General features: G+C 32.7%; 3 protein-coding genes across 4 annotated transcripts; 1 reads left to right on the forward strand and 2 right to left on the reverse strand.

Annotated features, from left to right (window-relative positions):
* Window positions 1-3173: 3173 nt before the first annotated feature.
* Window positions 3174-9535, reverse strand: LOC129911848 (protein deltex). 2 transcript variants are annotated; one of them, XM_055989830.1, is made up of 5 exons: window positions 8496-9534; window positions 8237-8411; window positions 4015-4970; window positions 3809-3951; window positions 3174-3746 (listed from the first exon to the last, which is right to left on the reverse strand). In XM_055989830.1, exons 1-5 carry the CDS (start codon window positions 8931-8933, stop codon window positions 3446-3448), a joined length of 2013 nt encoding a protein of 670 aa, XP_055845805.1. In that variant the 5' UTR covers window positions 8934-9534; the 3' UTR covers window positions 3174-3445. The 2 variants fall into 2 exon arrangements, with proteins under 2 accessions (XP_055845805.1, XP_055845804.1); XM_055989829.1 differs by having other exon boundaries at window positions 3809-4970; window positions 8496-9535.
* A 1741-nt stretch (window positions 9536-11276) lies between these two features.
* LOC129911854 (bifunctional transcriptional activator/DNA repair enzyme Ada) lies at window positions 11277-11968 on the reverse strand. The gene has a single exon (XM_055989836.1). The coding sequence runs from the start codon at window positions 11860-11862 to the stop codon at window positions 11329-11331; it is 534 nt and encodes a 177-aa protein (XP_055845811.1). The 5' UTR covers window positions 11863-11968; the 3' UTR covers window positions 11277-11328.
* A 5463-nt stretch (window positions 11969-17431) lies between these two features.
* On the forward strand, window positions 17432-18899 carry LOC129911852 (60S ribosomal protein L7a). Its single transcript, XM_055989833.1, has 4 exons — window positions 17432-17578; window positions 17756-17879; window positions 17939-18312; window positions 18517-18899. Exons 1-4 carry the CDS (start codon window positions 17564-17566, stop codon window positions 18820-18822), a joined length of 819 nt encoding a protein of 272 aa, XP_055845808.1. The 5' UTR covers window positions 17432-17563; the 3' UTR covers window positions 18823-18899.
* The last annotated feature ends 4507 nt before the right edge of the window (window positions 18900-23406 follow it).

Here is a 23406-nt window from a genome sequence, read left to right on the forward strand (position 1 = left end):
CAATGAATTAACATTCTATGTAAGAAAAATATTACTTTGTTTTTTATTCTCATGTAATTGTTTACTAACTAAGTATAAAAAATAGTAGTAAATGCATAAATTTAAAATTTTACGGCTGTTGTTTTTTTTTCTAATATAAGCTAATCAGTTCTCTACATAAAATAAAATATATATTTTTTGTCTTTTTCTGCTTATTAATTTGTTCGAGTTTTGTAAACTACGATGATCCTTATACTATTATTTGGATAGACTTCATATAAAAAAAAATTCCTAAATTTTGCAGGGAAAAATTAGCCAGGCTTTTTAATTTAATAGGACTTAAATCCCTGTGAGATATGTACGCGGATTTAGGAAAAAATGACGAAATTATTTTTGGATTTTGTAGTGTTGTCCACTTTCATTAGCAAGAAAGAGGAAACATAAGCAACTTTTTTAATTAAATTCAATGTTAAATTCTTTTCCGTTTTAAATGTGGAGCATTTCACGAGAGAAAATTTAGGGATCTTTTAAAATATTTCAAAGTCAAAGAAGACTATCCATTATTCAAGGACCATACTTTTGTTTACACAATAAATTTGTTCAGTTAACTATTATAATGTTTTTAATTGTTTAAAACTTGTCTATAAGGAAGAATGAAAATAAAAGTTAAAAATACTTTTCTCTTAGCTGTGTTCATTGTATCATCACAAAATGACAGCACTTTTTCACACAAGTGCTTTAATATAGTATATATAAAATATTAATTTTTAAAGAATATATTCATATTGCTATAATTTTTTTTTTAATATATAATAAAACTAATATGTTAAATCTAAATGGAAGATATTATTATATTGTTATATTGTGTAGCTACTTAGGTGCACTAAACAATTTGCATTTTGGCACATTTACTTTCGATATTAAAATAAATAAAACTTAAAATAATATTGAAAATGTTGTTTTTTTTTAATAATTCAAATGCTGAGATTTTTTGTTTTTTGCTAAAATAAGATTCATTTAAATTTATTTTTAATTTTATTACTTAGATTTTTTACTTAAAATTATATCCTAAGGATTAAAAAAGAAACGGAAGAGAACTTAAACAAAAGTCGTTGGGTGCAGAAAGCAGAGAATTTTTTAAAGATTCTTATTTAAAGCAATGCGGTTTGAAAATCATGACATTAGGAAGAAATGTTGAGTGTCGTTTTCTTTAGTTCTTAGAAGGGATTGAATTCACCTCCGCCAATGCAAATATCGCTTTGCACACTTTTGGCAGACAGCTGAAACTTTTCGTAAAACAGGAAGCTAGTGAAAAAAAAAAACAGATTGATGAAAAATGTTTTGGCACACAAAAACCAAGAAAGACAAAAAATAGGGCGCATTCACAAACCTAGGTGCTACGTAGTCGACTCGTTCTGATTGGCTGAAAAGAACTAAAAAATTAGTTAAAATTTCCCCTCCGACGTAGTGTAAAAATTTTCGACTTCAAAGGTAGCTGACATTTCTCAGTCAGCTGTTTGTTGGAAACAAATTCTATTTGAATTTTAAATTTGGTAAAATTGATGAAAAAAGCATATAAAATAAAATTAATTGTGCAGTATGTGAATATAAACAAGGAAATTGAGGAATTTCAAAGAAAAAAAAACTATTTAAACCACTCAAAACACATTTTTTTTATAGCATCTGTCACCTAGCTTTGTAGTGCAAATTCGCATTCTAAAAGCTAGTTGAAACTCGACTACGTAGCACCTAGGTTTGTGAATGCGCCCATTTTACATGCTGAAGAAATAAAATCGTAGTTAAATCGATATTGAGGCTCTAAAAATTAAAAAAAAATAACAAAGTTTTAACTTCGAGTTCTAAGACGTTAGAACTTTGTGAAAAAATAAAATTGAAACAAATTGATTTCCTATTTTTTCCTTAAACCCAGTTTAAAGGGTAAGAACTTTGTCCAGCTGCGCTCATTGCTCAGCTCTTACTGGGTTGACAGAATAATAATTTTTGTTTAAAATTCATTTCAATTGAAGCAAAATCTCTTTGTTTGGATTGCCTTAAAATGAAGATCTATCAACATAAATTTGCCTTCCTATCATCTGCAGTATCAAACTTCCTTCCGCATTGAAAAATGCGAGTTACAGAGCGGAAATATGAAAATATGCTGATGTAAAGTTGTGACAAAAGGAGATTATTCATATAAAACTCACCCAGCTCCCCTCAATTCAGCCCAATCAACAGCTCAGATAAACTAAACTTAAATGTCGTCTGTCTTTTTTAAAGTTTTTATTTCTTCAGCTATGCAAAACTAACGAAGAAAAACCTTGCCGAAGCGACAAATTTAAAGTTTCCCATAATGTAAGTGTACGTTTAGATACAAATATTGCATTGTGCGACAACAATTGCTAATAGCACGCAACTAGCTAAGGATCGGGTCGACTAAGAAACTTACTTGTTGAGAATGCGGTCCACTTGGGAAGCAACATGAAAATTAGCTTAGATTACTACCTAGTGTCAGGTAAGATATGAAAATCCACATACTTATTTATTGAAAGCGTAATCGACGAACGGAATCATAGTTCCTATTTTTTGAGCATTCCAGGTGATGGCCAATACCGCTAGAAATGAGTTGACTGAGTTGAAAAATTATGATATAAACATAAGTCGTTTTAACAAAAATTCGGATCTGCCGAGTACTCTTCACTCAACCCTTTTGGATTTGCTTGTATGATAATTTCTCAAAACGTTTACGTTTACAATATACGCCTAAAATTTGCGCTATCTTCTGTTGAATTGTTCTTCGAAATTGATGTAATTGCAAAATAGATATATTGGGAGGCTCCAATGGTTCTTGTCAACATATAACTACAATTAAAGCCAATTCATTTTTTTTTTTTCAAAAATGTACCTACAATAAAAAAAAGTTAAGTGATTGCTCTAAACATATTCATATTTTTTCAATACAAATAAATTGGCATACAAAACCAAAATCTCTGCTTCCTGCGCTGTTAATTATAATTCTACCTTGTAATTCACTTAAAATTAAAAATATGTATATAATATAAAAAATGGAAGAACTTAATAGGAAACACCTAGTTTTACTGACACACTTTTAAAGCTTCTTATATACAAAATACATAAAGATATCTCTTTCTCTTTTTTTAAATCACTAAATAGGGAAATATTTGTGTAAATATTAGTTCAAAAAGTAAATTAAACAAAAAAAACTATAGAAAGATATTTGTTTTTAAATGGCTGATGGCAAGAGATTCTCTTATATTCATTTTCATATAATTTAAAGTTTCATGAGTTTAGCTTAAAAATTTTCTTTTAACGTTTGGCTTACCCAAACCGGAATATTCAATACAAAAATTGCACACCTTCTCCTTCTCTTTAAAAAAAAAGTTGTTAAACTAAAACCTGCTGTATAAAATCAAATAAATCAAAAAAAAAAAATAAAAACAAATTATAATCAGTCAGTTACTCCTAAATGCACCAATTGCTGCATGCACCGCTGCAGGTATGTCGGATCAGGGAACATATTAAATTGCGTCTTGTGATCTACACTATTCCAAATGATGACGTCTTCACGGCCCGTTGTCACCGAACGTCCAATGGAAAACAACAGGCGCCTATCGAAGGCGATTTTAAGAAATCGTAAAACTTTACGACCCAAAGGACAGTCTGGTAGATAGCAAATACGGGGGAAACCAACAGCAAAGAAGGCTCGTCCTGGATGAGGGTGTTCTTCTGTTTGAATTCCCGAAGCAATGCTAAAAATATGAACATGAAATTGCCTATCTACTTGATTTTCATAAAAAAAAAATATACTCACTCATATACAATTTGGATTGTATTTTGACCCTCATGTCCAGGCAGATTCTTGCCAATTATGCTCCACGACATCGTGCCAGCTGGTTGGTTGCCAACTTTTTCGCCATACACTATCCCACACACTGGGCACTCGATAAAGAGATTCTGGAAATGGACCATGCTAACCATATTGGGTTCCCATAAGGGGAGATTACTACAAGCACCCACCTTTGTTACATCCTTCTGCTGTTCGATGATCATCTCGTTGAGGCACTGCAAGTGAATCAGATGCTGGCAACGACTTAGCGATATGGTTGGATTCTGGGAATTTTGCACCAGCTCCTCCATACACATCGGACAGGGTTGAGCATTTGGCCATTGGGGTGGATCAACTACTTTGACGAAACGACTAATCATATCGCTGGCGGGATCAACACCAACTATAGACCCTGACATCTGTTGTTGATGTTGCAATTGCTGCTGCTGATGGTGAAGGTGGTGTTGTTGTTGTGGCAGAGGAGGCGGTGGAGGTGGGACATTCCTATCGTGTACAGAAGTAAAAACTTCATCACTACCTATTGAACAATCTAGCAGATCGTTGACGGAAATTGCAAAATTCCGGCTGCGTAGAGACTCTTTGCTTTCATGGCTGAGATAAGTCGATACCGTGTCAACACTAGGTCGTCGATTCGACTTTAAGCTGCTGGAATCTGTTTCGGAAATGCGAGTTCTCGAACGAGAACGATGTGATCCGAGACGAGAATGATGAGATCCTTCTGAGCTGCGACTATGATGGCTATGAATTGATGCGGTGAATTTGTTTGAATGGGAGAAATGTGTATTGCTACCCGACGACGACGATAGCTGACCATTTTGTGAACTTGAGGATGCATTCGATGATGAAGCATTTTTTGTGCTGAATATATTGAGATTGTTGAGAATTTGTCGAAGATTTGTGGTTGACACCTCGTTGGTGTTTTTTTGTTTAGGCTGCTTCGTTGGGCGTTGTTTTTGTTGATTGGCGGCATTATTTTGATTTGTTTGAGGTATGCCAATTGTTTGTGTTGCTTGTAGGCTTGGTGCCTGCAAATGTCTGGGTTTTGGATATGGCTTCGGTGGTATTTTTGGAACTGATGAATTCGGTGGTAGTTGGGGTTGTGGTGGGTTGACTTTTTCGGTATTACCTAAAATTAGAAAATAAAAAAAATTAATTTTATGTTTCAAAGCACAGGTCTGAGAAGAATTTTTGGGTGAAGTGGCCAAACACAAAAGCAAATTTTCACTAGAGAAAAATTTTGACTAGAGTAACGACTGTGAATTTTGCTCTTAGGCTTTATGTTTGAAACAGGGCGTTGTATTATGTATTTTTTCCGATATTGCAATATCTTACATTCTTAATGCAATGCAGTGAAAAGTTCATAGTAAAATTTTTCCTAAGATATAGTTTTTTCATTTGATACCAATTAAATTTATAAATGTCTAACTCAGAATTTTCTATATTCATATCCATATTTTAATAAGCAAGAACATTTTGAAAGATGCAATTCCACGCGAATGACCGCGAACAACTGACTGACAGTAAAACATCGAAAAAACTGTAAGAAACAACACTTTACTTACTTCGTTTTTCCAGCGTTGAATGTAAAAACAAACTAATATCAAGTACCATAACGAAGAAAAAAATAACAAAAATAATAAAAAATTATTAAAATTATTTTTTATTTTAAGTGGAGTGATTGAATATAATTCAATATAAGTTCAAGTTTGGAGTTGAGGTCACTTGAACTTATATTGAATAATATCAAGTACTTAATTTTCATTTTTAAAAATATCAGAAGAGGTACATATCGTCGGTGAAACCAGAAAAGTGTGTAACTCCATTTTTTCAAATTTTATAGGAGAGCAAAAAAACAAAATCTTTTTGAAGGCATTTGTATGAGTTTTCATTTTCTAATTTGCTAATAAAATAAAAACTATGAACTTTAAGGGGATTCTCAGTTTAAGGAACAGTAGATATCAGGTTTGTCTAACAGATGGCATTCAAATCTAATTTTCAGAAAATTTGGAGTTACACACTTTTCTGGTTTCACCGACGATATGTTGTTTTAGCACTCAATGCGTATTTTGATGTCGATATTTTATATGATTCAAATATCAAATCATGTTGGTTTTGCTCTCAACGCTAGTTCTACTCATAAGCAATGCAAAACCGTTATAAAATTGGTTTCAAAAAATCTGTCACTTATGTTCAATCACCGATTCAAGTGTTAAATATATTTTTGAATTTTGTATCAACAATTTCATACTTATACATTTTTCCCAGATTTTTATTTTTTCTTCGGGTATTGCATTTTGTAGGTCCCTTCAATTCTAGCAAAATAATTATACGCATACATGAGTGGTTCAGAGTTGTAGGTCTATAGGCCTTGCCCAGCCATGGCTTCTACCTTCAGTGCTGATAGACTAACTATCTTTAGACATGTTTTCGGCAAAATTCACCAAAGATTTCAAAGATATTGTTTTGGAGAGACACATCAATTTACACGGACGCTTCAAAAGGATGCGTGGTATTAACTTTCTTAAACTAAAGCCCCGACAATAAGGAAATTCCAAATACTTAAATAAATCAGATGCTATCCTAATAGATAGTCAACTTATTAAAACCATTTGACTTGATTATTTATAAATTTGGTCATGTAAGGAAAAATTATGAGTTATGAAGGAAAATGTGGGAAAGGAATAATCTAGCAAAAATTTCGAGACAACCTACTCGACAGATCCAGGCAAAAAAAGCCAGGGTATGTGTAACCTGCACTAGAATCTAGATAATGACGTTAAGTGACGTTTTCGATTTTTTTTTATTTTTTTCCGGCGAGTAAATGGGTCAAAAGACAACTTAAATTTTTGTGTTATTGCCATTCATTCAGTGTCCTTAGTTTAGAAGTTAGCCTTAGATCATTTTTCTAAATCCCTCTCATTTTTATACAAAAAGCCATAAACCTAAAACTATAAACGACGATTACTCAAAACTCGAAGTATGTAACCCCTTCTCATTTTCAACGCTTAAATTAAAGGAACAAAATCTACTGAGCGTATAGAAAAAAAAAAAATCAAAAACTTCTCGATCTGTAAATTGATAAATTTTGTTGCGCGAAGTGGGGAAAAATCATCATTAATGGTGTTTTACTTATTTTCCAAGACGAAACAAAATATGTGGGACTAATTTTGGTTAGGAAATTGAAATGGAAAACCAACGTAGAAATGCCATCAAAATCAATGCGAATGCACTTTCACTTTCACAACAAGAGTGGACGATTTTGCTCAGAAATACTAAATCTTAGTCTGTTTTCAACCACACTGCAAATGCGAATGTCGATCATATCTAATGGAGATCTCGAAACTGTTGAAGAATTCCATACTTTTACCAAATAAATTATACACTGGATACCAATCGCAACATACAAGCAGCTCATGCTAAAGCAAAATGCTATAGAAGCAACAAACATGCCAGAGGACCAAGGAGATCATGCCTAAGCTGGATCCAAAACGTCCAAAATATCTGTTGTCTGTGAGCTGTTTGCATATTATTACGTGATAGGTTTACTAACTGGGCATTGTCTCATATGCAGACACAAAATAAGACTAGTCGTTGTGTCAACCGACTTCTGCAGCAATTGTTTTAATTAAGAAGAAGATAAAACAATCCAGCACTTTCTATGCTCATGTTCTGCTCTTTCTAGTAAATTTAAATTATATTTCGAAAAATACTGTTTAGATGGTACAATTAAACAACACAGACTTCTTTATCTTTCACCGCTTTATTAAGAACTCCAACTGGTTTCATTAGTGAGGAAATTCTTTGCAATATCATGGTATCACAACGGACCAATAAGTTGTATAAAATTGTCAGTGGTTTTCCTACCAGCCGTTTCTACTTAACTTTATTATAATAATAAAATCGACTGCACTACACGAGGCTACGAAGATCTTCACAAGTATAAGATTAGAAATAGAAATTGTCCTTAAAATATTTCTCCAAATAGTGTTTGCAGTACAAATATAGGGTAATTTTCTTAAGATGTGACAGAAAGTCAAAGCATGCAATTTTTTTGCAAAACAAGAAAATGTAATTTTGGAATGGGTCTGAGAAATTACACATTAAACTCTCCTTGTTTTTGACCCAAACTACAAGGTCTAGCTTTTTGAAGAGTTTTATTGAAAATAGTTTGAATAAACAGGCACATCTAAGTTTAGTTCTCTGGCAAGCTAGTTTTTTTTTTTTCATAAACAAGGCACAAGTTATTGCATCAAAATAAAATATATTTCATGCTTTTAAATATTCGAGTCACCGAATTTCTCTATAAGTCTATAGATAACAATTCCTATTAATCAATTTACAAACAAATATTTACTATAGTTGGGGTCCAACCCCTCAAAATATAATACTCACTATTCCATTGTTGTGCTTGTTGTGGCGTCAATTTAACCAACGGATATGGCGCTTGTTGTGTCCTCCTTATACTACGAACTGGCCCACTTGGCTGACGTACTTGTGTTAAATTACAAAAATTTATTGTATACGGAAGTCCAATATTCGTGTTGCACAAGTCTAATGTTTGTTCGCCCTAAAAAAAAAAAAACAAAAACCAAAATAAGAGATAAGAAACTCACAAATGTGGTCTATACTTATCACATTTAAACCAACTAACCTTAGCCCATGATTCCTCAATAATACACTGAACGTGCATATTATATGGATGCCAATCATTTCCACTCGCCCCAACCCACTCCCATTTAGTTCCTTTACCCGCTGGCGAAGTGGGTTTGTAATACATTCGACGTACACTAATCATTGGCACCTGAACGTCCTCCGAACTCTGAACCATTGTCCTAACATTCACATAGAACTGTTCCAAATTCGGATCAGCATCGCTCAGCAGCACCCGAGTGAGCTTTTTCGCATGCGCCCGCTCCAAATGCTGTGACACTGCCGGACTGTACGGCAACCACTTGCCACCGCGCGACTCAAACTCCCACACAACCACTGCATGGCTATTTACCAAAGCCGTAGATGCATTATTTGTGTTGCTAGGGTTAGTGGAAGCAGAGCTACTATGTCCAGCACTAGTGCTTGCAACCGATTGCATTTTTAACTACGACTGGGAAATTTGTCGTAGAAGCACTTTGAAATTGCTCCACCCTCGTCTATGAGAGAGAGAGAGTAGAGGGCCCACAAACAATAAGAATCAACAATCCAATAAAAAAAGTTATTATTAAAAAAAAGAGAAAAACTCAATTTAAATCAATTAAATCCAATCAGACGAAAGATCAGTGGAGAACTTTTTTTTTTTTGTCATATATAAATTTTCTATCCCAAACCAAAACGAACGAAATACGAAATCAAAAATAATCGACAAACTCAAAAGCAGCAAAAAAGAAAAATAGAAAAAAGAAACAAAACACAAAACTTCTTTCAAAAATGGTGGAGAACAACTTGTCTGCTATTCTGTTGAGACACTTGTGGATTTAGCACAGATTTGTGCTGATATTTTACTAATTTTAAAGGTTTCATTGTAACAAATGGATATTAGATTATTTTGCACTTATTTTATTAATAATTGGGTTATAATATTTTTATAGATTTTAATAGAAAACTGGTTGCAAACAAATCAAAAAATCACTGCGCGATGAACATAGACCAGTTTTTTATTTTTTGATGATATGGGTGGAAAACGATCGTGAATTGAATTCCACAATTTTGACATTTCCTAGTGAATAAAAAAAAGAGATCCAAAATGGCGAGGGTGGGTGGTTGGACAGTGTTGTCAGGTTGAAGAAATTAGAAGACTTACGTTCCACATGGATTTTTTTTTGTTATTTTATATTAAAAATTTTGAACGTACATTAAAATGCGGCTGTCCTACACGAACGAAGACGGAGAAAAAAAATACATGGCAAACAGCAATTTTGTATGAAAAAAATTCCTCACCGGCACTTGCCTTGTACGCAGATCAATTTTTACAAAACTTTCTCTAAAAATTAGCTAAAGTAAATTTTATTCAAGAATCTTCAGCCAAGAAATTAAAAATGACATTTTCGTTTCCAACACGAAAAAAAAACGAAGAAAAACAGATAAAAAACATGTTAGCTAAAATTTAGTGAGATCTGAGAATTTTTATACAAAAACCTTTTTCGTCGGAATTTTTTCTCCTTTGTTGTCTTTGATGTGGAATTGTTTTAAAGGTTCTCCCAAACCAAAGACGACCAATGAAAAAATATCAGTATGACTTATTTTTGCCAAAAAGTGAAAAATATGACAGTCAAATCCTATAGAAATAAAAAATTAAATTTTGAAATCCGAACTGACCTTATTTGCGAAATTATCTCATTTTGAGCTGTAGTGAAAACAAGGCTATTAATAATGAGCTAATTTCACAATTAATCTGATATAAAATGTCAAATCGCATAAAAAATTATTTAATTTGACATTTGAAAAAAGTTGAACACGCTAGATTTTAGCTGACAATTTTTATCTCTAAATTATAGCCGATAAAAAATGTATAGTTGGAAAGAAAAGTGTGATTTTCTAGCTCACTTGGCTTAAATTCTTAAATAAACTTGAAAACTCTGCAAAATTTTTTAGACAATTTTGTATGGGAGCTAAAATTTAGCTCGATCTGCGTAATAGCCTGTTTTCACTAGAGCCCAATTGTTTTCTATAGAATTTTAGAGCAGAAACACAATCACGCTTTACCGTCGATTTTGACAAATTTCACTTTCAAAAATAATTTCAAATGTATCTTGATCTTTCTATCTTGAGAAACGTCAAATTTTAACCACTAATGTCAATTTTCAGCATGCTCCGCAGCTGCATAAACTTTAACCAAAGATCATAAAACTAGTTATATGATCTTTGCTTTAACCCATTGACCATACCCCTGCAACAATTGCATCTGTAAAGCTTTATAGAACCAAAATTGTTTGTCGGGACTCTAGTGTCAAAATTTAACCAAACGTCAAATTTTAAACTACATTTTAACGCAATTCGCACACTGCCTTACGGCCATATTATTCACTAGCTAAAAAAATACATCTGGATGTAAGGAAATTGAAATGTCAAAAATAAATCCAAATCCTTAATATTCACTATCACACAGAGAAAAAAAAATTATTAACTATTTTCATAGTTAAAATTGGGATAACTATTTTGAATTTGGATTTATTTTTGACATTCAACAATGTATTTTTTAAACTATTGAATAATATGGCCGTTAGGAGGAATCCAATATTTTATAGATCACCGATTTCCATTATTAATTGCGCCCACTATAAACAGAGCCTAACGATTTTTGAAATTCAAACTCATTCATTTTCAGAGCTGAATGCATTCACCAATTTCCGGTCATCTTCATTAAATTTACATCTATTGTCCAACAGGTGTCACCCATCAAATACAAAAAAAAAGGAAATACAAAACCGCCCAATTTTTTTAATTAAATTATTTTATTACAAAAACATAAATTTACAAAAACAAACATAATTTTACCCTAAATGAACACCTTCCCTCTCCAAAATGCTAATCTTTCTGTCCGGGCCCCAACGATATTTGCTCTTTCCCGACTTTGCAATCACTCGATGGCAAGGAATCAAATATGCAATTTCATTGCTTGCAATTGCATTTGCAACAGGCCTGATTGCTTTGGGTTTGTTCATAGCCACTGCAACATCCTCGTAGCTCCAAGTTTGTCCTTTTGGTATATCACACAACTGCTGCCAGACTTGCGCCTGAAAGTCAGTCCCTTGGAGGATTAAACGAAAGTTTTTTGAGGTATTTGTGTCAACAAAGATGTTATCCACAACTTCGGTGGCTTCTTGAGTTGTGTCCTCTTGTAGATTGGCTTCAGGAAATCTCTTGATTAATTCCTGGATATGACTGTTGCTTTCTTTGTCCACAAAGTGGAGATGACAAATGGCATCGTTGGAGAATGCAACGAAGCATTTGCCAAAGTAACAATCGGCGTAACCATATTTTATGTTGTAGTGAGATTTTTTCGATGCAATTTCGAATGTAAACATTTTTTATTGGGAAAAGTTCACAAAATTTCGTTGGAGATAAATAAATTTCAACAAAAAAACAACCGGCAAAGAAATGTCAAAACCAAAACGGTCGACAGAAGATGACGGCCCATGTAAAACTCTATGGGCAGTGTTCAAAAACAATTATGAATGAAAGAATCCAGAGATTTTTTTAAGGCATTCAACACACTAGTCGGCTTTTGCTAAACGTTTTTTGTGAAACGAAATCATTTATGTATATGTTTTTATAAAATTAAATTTTTAAATGAATATACTTCTCTTCCGCGGTTTGTAGCAGAGTGAAAATCTCCTTTTTTACAAATGTTAAATTAAAAGTCGTTCAAAGTTCAAGACTCAATTGAACACACGTAGGTATTAAAAAGATTGAATGCTCGACACCTGAATAAATTTTAACCCATTTTATTGACCACCCAAGTGTGAAAACCTACCCAAGGTGAAAAATTTTAACGCAATCCACACACGGCCTAAAAAGTCAAAATTTAATTTTCCAAAAAAATAATTTAAAATCTTCCAACTATCCATTAAAAAACAAACTAACTAAATTCAAGTGATCTTAAACAAAATCTTTTGGAAATGATTACTTCTGAGCTAGTTGAAGTTAAAGTTTCACGGTCTTTTTAAATGGAGTTAAAAACTTTAAAAATTAATAATTTTGCGGAACTGCAGTTTTTACCGTATGAAATTGACAGAATAAAGCCCAGTACGCAGCTGAAGCGAAACATTTTGTAGGTCTCCAAGTCATCAACGCAGATCACGCTAAATTTTTGCTGAAATATTTTTTCTCCGTTTTTCTTGAATTATTTTTCGTTTGCTAAATTATGACAGATAAAAAAATGCATAATTGTTGAACAGAAAGGTGTGATTTTTATATAAATTTTTAAATAAATTTTAGCTCGGTAAAATTTTTAGCTAATTTTGTATGGGAGCTTAAATTTAACGCCATTTCTGCGTACTAGGCCAAAAATAAGAAAATTATCAATTAATGAAGAAAAAAACAACAGAAAGTAAATAAATTAAAATAAGAAAAATGTTCATTATGGGGACTTTTTCACGATTCGATTTTTGCCGTGCGGCGAAGCTTTTCGACTCGTGGTAACGTAAGTCGTAGGCGACTTAAGTGACATGCGGCTTTTCGACTCGTGAAAAGTGGGCATAAGTGACAAAATGACTGAAATTTTTCTCTAGAGCTGCGAGCTCAAAAATGAACATTTTAACGAAATTTTTCATTCAAGATTTTTTGCATGGAAAATATTCATTCGATTTATCAGCGTACTAGACTTAGGGCCAGTTGTACAAATATTTAATCCGTGGATCAGCAACTTTTATCTCCTGAAATCGGTAGTAAATCTGAGGTATAGCACTGGTTAAAGATCCACACATGTAAAAATAGCCATATCCATGCTTGAACCGAAGTTGACCGGCCGCGGCTAATCCACCCTACTAACAATTTTGCTTCTATAATGCTTTACAGAAGCAACAATTGCATCTGTAAAGCTTTACAGAGACAAAATTGTTTGTCGGGCACCCGGTTAAATTCTCAAACCAAGGCTGATCAACGTTTGTTCAACTGGCACTTAAAAGATGGACTTTTATGGACAGTTGTTTAAATATTTAATCCATGGTTCAGAATTTTGTATCTTTTAAAATCGATGGTAAACCTGAGGGTTAGATGGTCCAAGATCTATGTAGATAAAATACCGAAATCCATATTGAAGCAAAGTCGAACCACAGCTAATCTACCGAAAGCAACTTAAATTCCTAAACCAAAGCTGAACTTCGTTTCTTCAAATGGTTCTTAAATTTTTTTTTTATAAATTTTGACATTTCCAAGTATACCAATTTATAAATTAATCGTGTGTTTCACAATTTTAACAGGGCCCTATTTCATAGATGATACATCACATACATTACATACATCATACATTAAAATTTTTTTCATACATTACATACAATTTTTTGTTTCATAGATTTCATTGGAAGTAATAGGGGTATTCACGATCCGATGCAACAACACAATATATATGGATTGAAATTTTACAATGGTCTTGCACTTTTGCAATACCCTAACCCTATTGCAAAATAAAAATACAATGGAGTAAAATTATTTTTGACAGATGGCAGCTCACCGTCGCGTCGCCCATGATAAACAGTTTGTTTTTTTTTTATTCTTTTTATAAGTGTTGTCGCTACTCATGTCCTGTAATTTAGTTTCTTTTGATGTAAAATAATTATTTTACATCAAAAGAAACTAAATTAAATTAATAATAATTAGTGAAAATTAATTAACCCGAACAAAACAAAGAATTAAATTATAAAAAGTTGAAAAAAAGAAGAAGCAACGGTGGAGGAAAAAAAATACATCATGGATTTCATTCATGCTTCAATATTTACTATAAATAAGAAGAGGGGCGTTCACGATCTATTAGGGGTATTCACGATCCGATGCAACTGGTCTTGTATCATTGCAAAAGTGCAAAAGTGTAAAATCTTACAACACTACAACAACAAAATATATGGATTGAAATTTTACAATGGTCTTGCACTTTTGCTATACCCTAACCCTATTGCAAAATAAAAATACAATAGAGTAAAATTATTTTTGACAGATGGCAGCTTACCGTCGCGTCGCCCATGATAAACAGTTTGTCTTTTTTATTCTGTTTATTATTAGGTGTGTTTTTTTGTTTATCTATATAGATTTTGTGCAAAAAAACGACATCGAGATATTTGAAATCAAAACAATTTACGTGTTAAAAACAACAAAAACTTTATCTGTATAGATTTTTGAAAAATCCAGATAATTATCCAGATTTTACTTTCTCTCGATAAAAACAGTAGTTCCAAGGTACTTTATTTGTTGTGTTCATACACAAATATCTGAAAATATTAACAAAAAAAAAAGTGGAGAAAATGAGGTTTGAAAAAAGCTCTCATAGAAAAAAATAATCAAAAATTTGTTTGACATGGTTGCATTGAAATGTGAATATTTCGGTATATACCCAATGCACTTTTCAGATAAAAGTCTTAAATGGGTCCTGATAAGATTGTTAAACAAATATATACATAAAATTACCAAAGTTTTTTCGAAAAGTTACAAATAAAAATAAAAAAGTTTCCACGTACATAAAATTACCAAAGTTTTTTCGAAAAGTTACAAATAAAAATAAAAAAGTTTCCACGTTTGATTTTGAAAAATTAGAAAAAAAATCAATATGGCTACCTTCAAACGCTTATAATACAAGAACGACGCAACCAATGTTAATGGTCATGGTTTTAAAATGTAGCTAAGAATATAAAGATGATTTTTGGTTTTTTGTGAAAAAAAAATTTTTTTGAATCCAACATGGATGCCATGGCCATACAAATGGTTTTTGTTTGTTAAAATTTTTTTTGCATCTAACATGGATGTAATGGCCTTCCCACTTCGAAGTTCAAATTAAAAAAAATCATGTGTGCAATTTACACGTGGTAGAAGTGAAACCTTAAAAAATCATTTTTCTTGCAAAAAAAAAAAAATAGAAAAAATCTAGCTATTTTTATTCTATCACCTTCAAATCCATGTTTTTTATATGACAACCTATATAAATTGTATATCATCTGAAAGCTTTTTGTCTAAGTTAAAAACATATATATCGATCAATTCTATGAGACATCTACAAAAAGAGCTAGAATTTTTTAAACTCGATGAAATTTCATCAAAAAAAGCAAAAAAAACATTTATCTTTATGTTCTCATGCTATTAATTCAATTTTTTTGTTTGACAACCTATACAAAATTTTATACCATGTGCTTATTGTTTCACCTTGTATAATGATGTATAAATCTTATTTCAAAGATGTCTACAAGAGAAGTTAGAATTTTTTAAAGTCAACCATGTCGAATTTCCAGACTGAGATTACGGTACTTCCTACACTGGTAGCTGGTCATCGCCAACAGATCTCCACCGGTGTTTTGAGGTATGTTTCAATTTTTTCAATTTAAGATTGTGTAACTTGTAGATCACGTACCGTTATGTGTGATATATCAAATAAAAGGTTATGTTATCAGCATGCGTATTAAAGTTAAATCAAATTTATATGTGCACTAGATCAAAAGATATAACGTGTGTTGGAAAAGAACATCTTTTTACCGTTATCTCCAAATTTTTAATATAAAATTAATTGAAATTTTGTACAATTATAATTTATTTAATTACCTATCTACAGTACAAATTTCATTCATCTATCTATTAAAATAAAAAAGTTATAACAAGTTGAAGTCGTGTCGCGTTTTCGTTTCATCTTGTTTCAAATCACTACGATACTAAAGAAGTTTTCACTTCAAAAAAAAACAAAAGGAACATTTTTGACAGACAGCTGCCAAAGTGTATGTACAGTGGTGCCAAATGTTTACATAGATTTCAAAAATCCCGATGTCGTTTTTTTGCACAAAATCTATATAGATAAACAAAAAAACACACCTATTATGGTTGTCGGCTTGTCGGTACTCATGTCCCGTAATTTAGTTTCTTTTGATGTAAAATAATTTGTGAAAATAAACTAACCCGAACAAAACAAAGAATTAAATTATAAAAAATTGAAAAAAAGAAGAAGCAACAGTGGAGGAACAACCCTGTTAAAAAAAAAAACATCATGGATTTCATTCCTGCTTCAATATTTACTATAGATAAGAAAAGGGGCGTTCACGATCTATTGTAAAAAAATAAAATTTTACATTTTTACTAGGCTTGTTGCACCAGATAGTGAATACCCCTATTGTAAAAAAAGAAAATTTTACATTTTTACTAGGCTTGTTGCACCAGATCGTGAATACCCCTAATGTATAAAATCTATTCTGTTGTAGTTGATGTATTTATTTTGACATTTCGTTTGAATGAATTGTGAGGTTAGGTTTCGTTGCAGTGTAGGAAATTTGTTTTACTGACTAACCAAAACGAAAAGTAACAGAAACTTGAGTATCATGATATTTAAAAATAAAACAAGAAAAGACAATGAATTATTATTTTCTTTGCAAAAATACAAAATGTATTATGTGCATATTCCTTATGATTAAATTATGAACACAAAACTGCCATTTTTATACTTCTATTAAGTAAATAAATTTTGTTTACAGCAAACTGATTTGCTGTATGAAATGTATGAAAAATTCACACAAAATGTATTTAAACAATGTATGATAAATTTCTATGAAACAGTATTACAGTATCATACAACATTGGAATACTTCCAGTCGATTCTCCGTTCATACACTGATGTATGACAGTTCTTCATACAAATTTTCTATGAAACAAAAATAATACATCAGAACTGTCAATATCATACAATGTATGTAATGTATTATCTATGAATTAGGCCCCAGGTTTCATATACATATATTTTTTTGAAAATTTTAATTTTGTTTCACAAAATGAATCTACAAAAGTGTTAACGTTGCTTTAGAAAAACTTTTACTTCTCTATAATCTTTCAACGCACCCTTAAAATCATAATCTATTTCCTGCTAGATGTCGCACCATTCGCCAAATTTTGACATCTCTCACAAAAAAAAAAACAAAATGACTTCCATTTCCGTTTGCTCAACTCCTTTACCTTTTTGACAGGCAGACATACAAGCAGCTCTTTTTTCGAGCCGCCCAAAATCTGCTTTTTAGCTTAACATCTTTTAATTAAAACTAAACCAATATGGTTGTTAAGAAGGTAAATGTTAATATAATTAAAACTACACAAAAATTTTATGTAAATTCAAGTGATTTAAACAATTTGTTTCCATTTGTTTACTACGACTCGAAAGTGTTCATAAAATTTTTACTTCAGTGTTGTGTTCAATATTTTATCAGAGTCTAATGTTATTTCTTATTTTGTGTAATTTAATAGCCAAGACCGAAGAAGAAGCCAGTGACCAAGAAGGTGGCACCAGCCCCTTTGGCCGTCAAGAAAGCCGTTGTCAAGAAGACTGTCAATCAGCTCTTCGAGAAGAGGCCAAAGAACTTTGGAATTGGTAAGTTTACACAAACTAATCTCAGTGGAAACAGTTTTTAATAAGTGTTGTTATTTTAGGACAAAGTATCCAACCCAAACGTGATTTGTCTCGTTTCGTCAGATGGCCCAAGTACATTCGCGTCCAGCGTCAAAAGGCCGTCCTCCAGAAGCGTCTGAAGGTACCACCACCAATCCATCAATTCACCCAAACCTTGGACAAGACCACCGCCGTCAAAATGTTCAAGTTGTTGGAGAAATACAGGCCCGAATCATCGTTGGCCAAGAAGCAACGTTTGAAGAAACTTGCCGAAGCCAAGACCAAGGGCAAGGAAGTGCCAGCACCCAAGAAGAAGCCCACATTCGTGAGGTCTGGAACCAACACTGTCACCAAGTTGGTTGAACAGAAGAAGGCTCAATTGGTCGTCATTGCTCATGATGTCGATCCTCTTGAGGTGAGTTTCAATTAAATTTCGATCCTTTTTTACATGATTCCACTGATGAAAGAATTTCTTCAACTGAATTTGGAGAATCAACAAAAGTTGTTCTCTATTTCTTTGTGGCAACATGACAAACCTGAGGAATTAAACTCTCCTCCAGTTTTACAGATATCGTCGACACCCTTGACTAAATTTCTTGTTTTCTTATTCTACTTTTAGTTGGTTCTCTTTTTGCCAGCTTTGTGCCGCAAAATGGGTGTCCCATACTGCATTGTTAAGGGCAAGGCCCGTTTGGGATTGTTGGTGCGTCGCAAGACCTGCACCGCTCTCGCTTTGACCGGTGTCGAAGCCAATGACAAGGCTAACTTGAGCAAGATCTTGGAAGTTGTCAAGACCAACTACAATGATCGTCAAGACGAAATCAGAAGACACTGGGGAGGTGGTATCTTGGGATCAAAGAGTTTGGCCCGCATCGCTAAGCTGGAACGCGCCAAGGCCAGGGAATTGGCCCAAAAGCAAGGTTAAACAATTGATACTTGTTTTATTCGTTTTTTTAGGAGCCTGAGATAATAAAAATAGTTTGTACAAAATCTACAAAATAATTTCCAATTGTTTTTATTTTCAATCGGATGGAGCTTAGATTCTAGGAAGAGGGTGGTCAGAACAGGAATTAAACTACTAGTCTACTTTACATTTACTAAACTTGATTTTTATTTATCAGGAATAAGATAACATGCCTATTTTAGTTCTCATGCACCTCTTTTTAAAGACGATTGTCATCTCGAATGGGACAACAGCTATCCCACTTCGGCTTCAATGATTTAATGTAAAGCTAAAATCTCAAAATGTTGTATTCGTTGAGGAACTCACAACGTCGGCAGACCAGCCGATTTTTAGTTGTAACCAGCCTGAGTGTAACTGAATGGAGGTGTAAGTGCATTTGTTTGTTCTAGCAGTTTTAAGAACTGGCTCTTCGCGATTAAGTTGTAATTTCAAATTCATTTGCTTTTGAAATGTTTTCAGACTTGTTTGTATATGACAGTATCAGTTCACGTGTACTAAAACAAACAAACAGAAGCAGCATGGTTTCTCGCCATTTTGGCTGATCTTGGCAACATACATATAGCATACAAAAATTCGATAACAAAATCTTGAACGAAATTAAATTTGCTTTGTGTTTGCTTTGAAACTTATTTTCTGATTTTTGTTCTTGAATATTTTTTATTTGTATTTTTTTATTCTTATTTTTACTTTGCTATAATACCCAGTGGTATTTTTTCATTAACATGTTCGCTGTTGACTTTGGAGACTTCAACATTTTTCGTTTCAGCTGCGTACTAGGCTTAATGAGAAGTTTTACATTTCTGTTAATGTTTTTTGAACCACCACTTTCCATTTGGTACAACGAAGTAGGTAAAACAACGATGTAATTGAATATAACTGCATTCAAATGAGTTTGTGATTTTAATTAATCACTTGTTGTTTAGTCTTGATAAGTTTCTTTAAAAAGCATATTTCATTTAAAAAATAAAAGTTAAATCTAAAGTGTACTCCATACTGACAAATGGAAAACGTAAGAAAATTTGATTTCTAATGCGCGTTCAATAAAGAAATCTGAACTTAAAGCTAGCTGTCAATTTTGATGTTGACAGATTATGAAATAAGAACGCAGGAACTGTTTGTCCCAAGTTTAAAGGTACCTACACACGATCAATAGGGGTTTTTCTTTTTTAGTTCTGAACAGAGTCTGAACATTCTGAGCACGAACATTCTCTGAACTGAGCATGTTCTGAGCGCTCTGAATTAATATTGAAACAGATTTGAGAACAAACTGCCACCAAATTACATTTTGTCAATTCATAGTTGTCAAACCCAACAAAGGAAAAAAAAATTATGTTCTAATAATTAAAAATAACATACCCAAGTAAAGGCTTAACTACATACAACACTTTTTGAAAAAGTACAAAGTGAAAATATTTTTTTTCTGGCTAGCGCAATTTTGTTATGATAAAGAGTATAAAAATTGATTTTTAGGCCAAAAAATAAGTTTCCTGCATCATTTGTTTTAATTTCCCACTCCGAAAAACTGTTCCAAATTGCGTTTGAAAATTTTCACTTTTGTACTTTTTCACTTTTTGAGCCAATGTAGTTAAGACTTAACAATTTAACTTGCATAAGGTCCATTTTGTTCGATTCGACAAGCTATAGTTTGTATACGTTTAGTTTAAGGCTTACTTACGCAAGTCATCCATTTTGGAAAGAAAGGATCTAGAAGTGTTAAGAAGAAGCCTTGTAAATATTAGATAAAGAAGACCTTTATAAGACCTGTTTGAACCGCTCTAAAGAAGTCTTGTATATTCAAGTGACAGAAGGCCTCTATAAGACCTGTTCCAAGAGGTTCTTGTAAGTATGCAATGTTTTCACCTGTAAGTATGCAAAGTTTTTATCCTGCAGATATGCAATGTTTGTAACGCATTAAAAAAAAACATTAGGGGTATTCACGATCCGATGCAACTGGTCTTGTATCATTGCAAAAGTGTAAAATCTTACAACACTACAACAACAAAATGTACGGATTAAAATTTTACAACAGTCTTGCACTTTTGCTATACCATAGACCTATTGCAAAATAAAAATACAATAGAGTAAAATTATTTTTGACAGATGGCAGCTCACCATCGCGTCGCCCATGTGTCTTTTTTATTCTGTTTATTATGGTTGTCGGCTTGTCGGTAGATACTCATGTCCCGTAATTTAGTTTCTTTTGATGTAAAATAATTTGTGAAAATTAATTAACCCGAACAAAACAAAGAATTAAATTATGAAAAATGGAAAAAAAAGAAGAAGCAACAGTGGAAGGACAACCTTGTTAAAAAAAAAAAACATCATGGATTTCATTCATGCCTCAATATTTACTATAGATAATAAAAGGGGCGTTCACGATCTATTGTAAAAAAATAAAATTTTACATTTTTACTAGGCCTGTTGCACCAGATCGTGAATACCCCTATTGCATTTCAATGTGAGGCTTCAATTAGCTCCCAATTTTCCACTCATCTTTAAAATTCGAGCATGGTCTACTGGTAAGGTGCTGGCTTGGTATGCAGAGGTACGTGGGATCGATTCCTGGCCGGGCCATGTGATGAAAATAAAAAAATGTGTTCTTTTTCAATTAAAATAATATTCTCATAATTTCAGAACAACAGAAAAAGCAGTGGAATTTCCAAAAAAAGGAAAAGAAACAAAATAGGAAAAAATTAAAATAAATAAAATAATAGCTGTGTTTTTTTGTTTATCTATATAGATTTTGTGCAAAAAAACGACATCGAGATTTTTGAAATCCATGCAAACATTTGGCACCACTGTACATATACTTTGGCAGCTGTCTGTCAAAAATGTTGCTTTTGTTTTTTTTTATTTTAACTCCGAAGTGGAAAGGCCATTACATCCATGTTGGATGCAAACAAAAATTTTCATATGGCCATGGCATCAATGTTGGATTCAAAAAATTTTTTTTTTTACAAAAAAACAAAAATGATCTGTATATTAGGTGTGTTTTTTTGTTTATCTATATAGATTTTGTGCAAAAAAACGACATCGAGATTTTTGAAATCGAAACAATTTACGTGTTAAGCCTGGTACGCTGCTCGCGCTAAATTTTAGCTGAGATAAAATTCCCATACAAGTTATCGATAACTTGTATGGGATCCATTTTATCTCGGCTAAAAATTTTCGATAATTTGTATGGGAGCTAAAATTTAGCGCGAGCAGCGTACCAGGCTTTAAAAACAACAAAAACTTTATCTGTATAGATTTTTGAAAAATCCAGATAATTATCCAGATTTTACTTTCTCTCGATAAAAACAGTAGTGGCAAGGTAGTTTAATTGTTGTGTTCATACAGAAATATCTGAAAATATTAACAAAAAAAAAAAAAAAGCGGAGAAAACGAGGTTTGAAAAAAACTCTCATAGAAAAAAATAATCAAAAATTTGTTTGACATGGTTGCATTGAAATGTTAATATCTCGAGATATACGCAATGCACTTTTCAGATAAAAGTCTTAAATGGATCCTGATAAGATTTTTGAACAAATAAATACATAATATATATATATATATTTGTACTAAAAAAATTCCACACCTGAACGTTAATGTGTCAGTTTGGAATTTTTTTCATACAAGTACCCTCACCGCTACCCGTACCGCTACCGCATACCCTCCAGGGTATGCGGTAACGATATTTGTACTAAAAAAATTCCACACCTGAACGTTGATGTGTCAGTTTGGAATTTTTTTCATACAAGTACCCTCACCGCTACCCGTACCGCTACCCGTACCGCTACCGCATACCCTCCAGTGTGGCCAAGCCTATAGCGGTATAGCGGTAACGATATTTGTACTAAAAAAATTATACACCTGAACGTTGATGTGTCAGTTTGGAATTTTTTTCATACAAGTACCCTCACCGCTACCAGTACCGCTACCGCATACCCTCCAATGTGGCCAAGTCTTTAAGGCTTGGCCACACCGGAAGGTATGCGGTACCGGTACTTGTATGAAAAAAGTTTTACACCTGAATATTGATGTTCCAACTTGGAATTTATGATGTTAGAGTTTTGAATTTTTTTACCACACCCGAAAAGTCTGCGGTAGCGGTACGCGTAATTGTATGAAAAAAAATTCCAAACTAGAACGTCAACCTTCAAGCCTGGTACGCTGCTCGCGCTAAATTTTAGCTGAGAAAAAATTCCCATACAAGTTATCGATAACTTGTATGGGATCCATTTTATCTCGGCTAAAAATTTTCGATAATTTGTATGGGAGCTAAAAGTTAGCGCGAGCAGCGTACCAGGCTTCAACTGAAACTCAAACTTGTATCGAACGTGTATGAAAAAAAAGTCTAAAATTCAATAACATGAATTGAACGCACTCATTGGGCACGTTCAAAGAGCTAACATAAAGCTATCGGATAGCTTTTTGTTGTTGTAAACAATGTTAAAAATTAGCAAGGAAACGAACCATTTTCTGTCAAAAAATAATCTGAAGGTATCCCAGAATTTCTGGTATACCTCAGGTATCCGAGTGATCAGCTGATATACATTTGGCTTT

Source organism: Episyrphus balteatus, chromosome 2 (genome assembly GCF_945859705.1).
Source record: "Episyrphus balteatus chromosome 2, idEpiBalt1.1, whole genome shotgun sequence".
In the NCBI taxonomy this organism is placed as follows: domain Eukaryota; kingdom Metazoa; phylum Arthropoda; class Insecta; order Diptera; family Syrphidae; genus Episyrphus; species Episyrphus balteatus.

What these genes read in the sequence shown, in the direction of transcription:
- LOC129911848 (XM_055989829.1), bottom strand. Translation starts at nt 8,933, where the DNA reads ATGCAATCGGTTGCAAGCACTAGTGCTGGACATAGTAGCTCTGCTTCC. An exon ending in TTGAGGAATCATGGGCTAAG is followed by an intron (nt 8,412 to 8,495) that starts GTTAGTTGGTTT and finishes TTTTTTTTTTAG; the next exon opens with GGCGAACAAACATTAGACTT. An exon ending in ACAATCCAAATTGTATATGA is followed by an intron (nt 3,747 to 3,808) that starts GTGAGTATATTT and finishes TCATATTTTTAG; the next exon opens with CATTGCTTCGGGAATTCAAA.
- LOC129911854 (XM_055989836.1), bottom strand. Translation starts at nt 11,862, where the DNA reads ATGTTTACATTCGAAATTGCATCGAAAAAATCTCACTACAACATAAAA.
- LOC129911852 (XM_055989833.1), top strand. An exon ending in GCCAAAGAACTTTGGAATTG is followed by an intron (nt 17,880 to 17,938) that starts GTAAGTTTACAC and finishes TTGTTATTTTAG; the next exon opens with GACAAAGTATCCAACCCAAA. An exon ending in ATGATGTCGATCCTCTTGAG is followed by an intron (nt 18,313 to 18,516) that starts GTGAGTTTCAAT and finishes TTCTACTTTTAG; the next exon opens with TTGGTTCTCTTTTTGCCAGC.